Genomic DNA, 5,884 nt, shown 5'->3' on the forward strand with positions numbered 1-5,884 from the left:
GATGCAGCAGAATTAAGTGCAGAAGAAGAATATGTATTTGCTCTTTATCTATGTCTCCCGCAGTCTTCCGGCAAAGGCTGCTCGTGGCATCTGGATGGGAGCACTGCACTGTAGTCCCGCTGCAGCAGCATTGACTGCATGGCCCTATCCAAGTCACTGCATCTTTTTGTGACTCAGCTTAATGCCTGTTGCAGAGCTAATTCTCCTGCTCCTGTGTTATCTTTCAGGGAAGATTATTTGCAAGGCACATGGAGCTCTCAGATGAAAAGTGTTTTGGAAGTGCTAGATAATTACTGTTAACAGCTAAAAGCACTTTGTCCATTAAAAACATTTCACAATGTGAATTACACATTGTCACTCCAGCGCTTTATAGCTGTCTTCTGAAAACCTGGAACTTTGGTGTCTGACTCCTAAAAGCACGAGTGTAATTTAAAAAAGAAGCTCTTTTAATTGCCGAGCTCCAATTATTTTTGCTTGCAGTGACCATGTAGCAGACTTCTGCATATTTATGTCAGAGCATTGATTGAAAGCCAGGTAATTAGAGGGCTCTTCCAAGTCAGGTTAAGCCAAGTTTATTTGATCTGCCTTTCAGTTGGTGTAATTGGATGGGGTTTATTGGTAGAGTCGTTTATAGTCATACTAAATTCATGCACCTTCCCCAGAAATGTCTAGATGCAGATACGTACTTTGGAAACACCGGCCTGGGCTATATGCATATGCAATTAATACTCTAACAAGAATTTGGCATGTATTGTAAGCATAGCTGTTGTAGGAACCCCGTGGCATCGTGGTAAATGCTGTGCAGACCAGCGGGAGGACAGGCTGCTGTCCCAGTGCTGGGCTGCTCTGCTCACGCTGCCTCCCCAGGAGGTCCGGCTCTTCTCCCGGTGATGCAGGGATCCCCCTGACCTGCCCCATGCGTGGGAAACCAGGGAGCCATGTTCGCCCAGGGGGGAACTGCTCATGAAAAGCAAATGTGCCCGTGTCCGATAGCAAGCAAGAATGGATGCAGTGATCCCCAGGGAGCCAGGCGTTTCTGGACGTTGAAATCTCTCTGCTGGGTTTTGGCAGGATTGGGTGCTCCAGCTGCAGCACGCCTGAGCTAGCAGCTTTTTAGAGAGCTCCTGCTATGGTTAGCACAGGAGCCTGCCTGAAAACAGACCCCAAGTCTCTTCTGAGAAGAGGCTGCCCAAAGCTGGCCGGGGAGCTAAAGAGAAACGGAGGGGGATTTAATGTGAAAACACCATTTATTTCAGTCGGGAGCTCCGGAGAGCTCTGGGAAATTGGAGCCTGTGTCCAAGTTCGTTGGCAGCCCTGGGGAAGCCACAGGGCAGGGAAGGTGGAGGTGAGCCCGGAGGTGTCCTTGAGCTGGCCGCAGGAGGAGAGCGCACCGTGCCAGCTTTGTACGGCCAAGCTGACCTTGCCGGCACAGTTACCTGCCTCACCAGCCGCTCTCCGGCACACCCCTCGCCAGCAGCGGCCTTCCCCAGCTAACTGCCCACTGCTCTGGCTGGGGGGCCAGCAGCCCCGCTCCCACCCCAGCACTGCCCCGCTAGAAATAAAGGAGGCGCCTGCGGTGCCTGTGACATAAATACACTTCCAGAAATCACACTTCTATGGCAGAAAAAGCCTTTCTCTCCCTATTCCGCAGCATTTGGAGGGACACTGATCTCTGAGATAGCTACCTGGCTACTGCTAGCAAGCAATGCAGGATTAAGCGTCCGGTACCGAATGACCTGCAGATCCAGTGCGCCCAGCGTTGGTGTCCCAGTGACAATCGGGTTTCTTCCATGTACAACCACATTTTGAGCCATTTTCTGTAGCTTAGTGTCACAGTTCACTTACGTTCGCAGCTGGATGAAGTAACTAGTACCAGCTCTTCAGACAAAAGATTTTTGCAAGCAGTGAGAACGTTAGCATGAGCTTGATTTGGAATTAATTGGGTTGGACCAAGCCTGGAAGAGGAGCAGAGCTGGCCGCTGGGACACCTCCCGAGGTAACATCTGCTGGGTGCATTTCAGGTTTTCCAAAGCTCTCCAGCCCCAGGGCTGAGTTGGAGTGAGCTGGGCGCTTCGCCTCAGCGTCGCAGCGAGATTGGATTGGTGCCCTAACCCAGACTTAGTTTCCCTAGCATGGCACCACCGGGTTAGACAGCTAAAAAATCACGGAGGGTAGCGAAGTGCAGATGCAATAGTTCAGATGAGTGCTGCCGTTCCCTTGCTGGATAACATTTCGTGTATGTGACAAATGCAGCAAAGGGAGCTGATCCCAGAAGGGGCAGGGTGGTGGTACCTGGCTGTGTTTCTGGGTCACGCTGCCACCCAGGAGATGGGTGCAGGTGGAAGCTTTAATGAGGCAGAGCTCAGACATGGTCTGGTGGCCTGTTGGGGTAAGCCGTGGTCTCGGGAGATCGCTTGGCGATGACGAAAGCAGAGACAGTTGTGTTTTCTCGTTCCCCTAAGAGAAGCTCTTGGAAAATTACGTTTTCAGTGATTCCTTATTCACCAGCCCTGCTTCAGCCTGCTAGAGATCGCTGGCTGCGGTTCGGGATGCGTGTGTATTCTGCTCCCAGCCGGCCGGTCCCGCTGCACGGCCTTGTTGGGCCCCAGGAGCTCGGAGGCACCGCAGCCATCCACCCCTGCTTTGATTTACAGCAAAAGCAGGGGATCCAGAACCATGGGGGTTGTTTTTAACTCCAGCTGTGTGAAGCAGTGCAGAGTTTCTGCTTTCAGGCATCATTCCAGGCATCATTTTCAGGCATCTCTGCTCTGGAAAGATGTGAGCGCAGGAGCCAGGCTGAGCATGTTTGGAAACAACTTTTCAGGGATGAATTACGTGGCAGGAGGAGGAGGAGGAAGGCTCCCAGCCACCGGCACGGTTCCCCTCTTGCTTCTACTGCGGCAGAGCGCGGGGTGGTGGTCCTCTCCATCGCCCCAGCCGAGGGAGAACGGCAGCCCGGGGAAGCCGGCTTTGCTGCCTGCGCAGGGCACGTAGCTGTGTCCCCAGGTCCCCGGGCACGCAGCAGCTCTCTGGGTCACACCTTGTTTCTAGCAGGGTTAAGAGAAGCTTAGGGGACTTTGAGGTTTTCCAAACCCCTTCAATTAACTTCTGGCTCACAGGGTTCACAGAATTTGCCTGAATTTATGACCCATTTTTCCTTTAAATGCCTCATTTTTTTTTTTTCCAAGGATGACTCAATTCCTTAATGTTTTTCTAGCTAAAGGGCATCCTGTGCTTTGATATGGGGCTGGGAGAGGCTCCGAGCTCTGCTGGCACCAGGAGCGGACCCTTGCCCCTCAGGATGCTGCATCTTCTCCAAAGGTCTCCCAGGCAGAGTGGGCACCAGGAAGGTCGTTCAGTTGAACTTTAGACCTCTCATGCCTTTAGAAAGAGCTGAAAAGATTGTGTCTGGTCTTGGTTTGCAATGCCGATGTTTATGTGGGCATGCCATTAAAAAGGTGCTCTGCCCACAGGCCAGTGTTTAAAGGTTAGGGTCAGAGTCATTTCCAAAACTGCGATTACCTCATGTGCTTGGCAAATTCTGTTTTTTATAGCAATTTTCCAGTCATGTAAATACAAAATCATCTTTTTTATCCAGCGTGCTTTTTAAATATTTTTTTAAAGCTGCCAAATTTGTTTTATGTGACTTTGAAAGAGAAGGCTGCCTCTGGCTTAGACCACACATGCCAAGTTGCCAACTGTCGGCTGCTCCAATGTTTGTGCAGCATTTACGGCACCCCAGATGAAAGGCTCTAGAAAAGGGCAAAGTACCCTGATTTTTATTGTTGCTACTTTTGCCTACCTCTGAAAATGGGGTTAGGACTGGGCTGACACTTTCGGTCTAGCGATGGCACCGGGATGTGGGCTGGAAGCAGAGACCAGACCAACATCCTGAGAGTCAGGAAAACACAGGAGATTTAAAGTCACTGAGATTTTGGGGATGGCAGCTCCCTTGCCACCCTGCGCGGACGGGACAGGCAGGGAAGCCTCCGGGGAATGTCCCACTGGGAGCTCCATCGCCTCCGACCTCCAAACACTGGGAGAGGTGCCCAGGGGAGCTGCGGGGAGCAGGAGCGGTCCTGCCTGCGCAGCCCTGCAGATGTAGCTCAGCGGAAAGCTGTGCTGAGCTATTTTGGCCATGGCAGCAATAATCCCGAGCAGTCTGAGCGGTGTTTGCGTTATCGTCCCCAAGCGCGCTTCCAGCCCTGTGTGCTCAGTGCGCACCAGGAGCGTGCTCATGGTGACGGGGCTGCTGCCGTGGGCCTGGGATGCTCTGCCTCGCCCGGAGCTTCCCGATGACTCCCTGAGCCGGCGGTGCTGTGGGAAGGGCCATGGTGGGGGTTTCTTCAGCAAAGGTGGCTGAGCTAGAACCTGCACCCTCCTTGTAGCTGTGGTCTGGCCCCATCCAGCCTTTCCAAGTGCCGTTCGCTCCTTCACCGGCCTCGGTGTGCAGCTGCGTGCCAAGAGAGCTGGTGGTTGGAGCAAGGGATGCTCAGGGACCGCATTGCATTTCTTCCAGCCCATCTCTGTCACCTCTGGTGGGACCTGACCCACACCTCTCGCCTGGGCAGCCCCATACCCTGACGGGCAGGCAGCAGCAGCGATGGTGCTGAGCGCCATGGGCTGATACTCAGCAGGTGGCTTGTTTTTTTGCTTGGCAGGTTGAAGCCCCAGAAGAGACCAGGCAGCGGCGCGTCCCAGCCATGCGAGAACATCGTGGTCGCTTACTACTTCTGCGGAGAGCCGATCCCTTACCGCACCCTTGTCAAAGGGCGCGTGGTGACGCTGGGACAGTTCAAGGAGCTGCTGACCAAGAAAGGGAACTACAGGTAAGGGCTGCTCCCCGCGTGCGGTATGGTGCCAGCGGACTGTCAGCGACCCCTGGCAGATGCCGCTGCCAGGACACAGCGGTGTTGCCCCCACCAAGGTGAAGGAGCGTGGTGGAGGTGGGTCAGGGGGGTTCCCCTTGCTGCGTGGGCGTGCTGTGGTGGGGACGTGGCAGCACGGCCAAGGCGCTTTGGCTGTTGAAGAGGCAGGTTACAGGGACGAGGGAGATTTTGTAGCAGAAATGTCCTGCATCACAGTGTGCACCTTCAACAGAAGCTGCTGAGCTGCCCTGCAGGGTCCTGGTGAGGAGCAGCACCAGCCAGTGCTCAGTGATGCTGTGGGGAACCCTCTGACTTCCAGAGCTGTTTCGGCTCCTCCCAAAGTTTCCTCCAGTGAGGACAGGGAGGTTGGGTCCTGCTGGAGTCCCACAGCAGCCAGGCATGGGGCGTGTAGCTCTCCAAGTTCCCCCTTCCAAGTAGGAACTGCCATGGGAAAGCCTGCCTAGAAACGCTCCACCAACACGGGTGCCTCGGCCACTACTTTTGGGAGAGCTGTGAATGGGCTTGGATTCCAGGCTGGAGCTCCTGAACACACCAGCGTGGATCCTGACCACTCTTTCTTTGCTCGCTGGGTGAGGGCAGGGGCAGAAGTGTGGCCCCAGTTGCCTCCATGTCAGGAGGAGCTGCTCCCCATGCACCACGAGCTCAGGGCCATGGAAGGGCTGTACCCAGGTTTGGGGACCGTGGTGCCCCCATGACCATTCACCTGCTTTTTTTTTCCTCTCTGCCCCCATGTTTCTGTTTTTTCAGGTATTACTTTAAGAAAGTGAGTGATGAGTTCGACTGTGGTGTGGTCTTCGAGGAGGTGCGGGAGGATGACACCATCCTGCCCATCTTCGAAGAGAAGATCATCGGGAAGGTGGAAAAGATCGACTAGGCTCCAGGGCTGCTGAGGCGTGAGGACAGGACTGTGAAGGACTCTGGGACCGGAGGAGAAGGCCTGGGGCGGACGCTGGCGGTGCTACTGCCACGGGCGCCGGGCGAGCCCAGGGCAGAGG

The 5,884-nt window shown here is 54.5% G+C and overlaps 1 protein-coding gene across 1 annotated transcript in view; it reads left to right on the forward strand.

Moving 5' to 3' along the window:
* The window catches only part of AXIN1 (axin 1), a 71,492-nt gene extending 65,613 nt beyond the window's left edge, over positions 1–5,879 (forward strand). The window contains exons 8-9 of the mRNA XM_009578555.1: positions 4,662–4,829; positions 5,637–5,879. Coding sequence (XP_009576850.1) covers positions 4,662–4,829; positions 5,637–5,763 — 295 coding nt within the window. The 3' untranslated portion in view covers positions 5,764–5,879. The remainder of the gene's footprint in view (positions 1–4,661; positions 4,830–5,636) is intronic.
* Positions 5,880–5,884: the final 5 nt, after the last annotated feature.

This window comes from Fulmarus glacialis, unplaced genomic scaffold, assembly GCF_000690835.1.
Source record: "Fulmarus glacialis isolate BGI_N327 unplaced genomic scaffold, ASM69083v1 scaffold42575, whole genome shotgun sequence".
Taxonomy (NCBI): Eukaryota; Metazoa; Chordata; class Aves; order Procellariiformes; family Procellariidae; genus Fulmarus; species Fulmarus glacialis.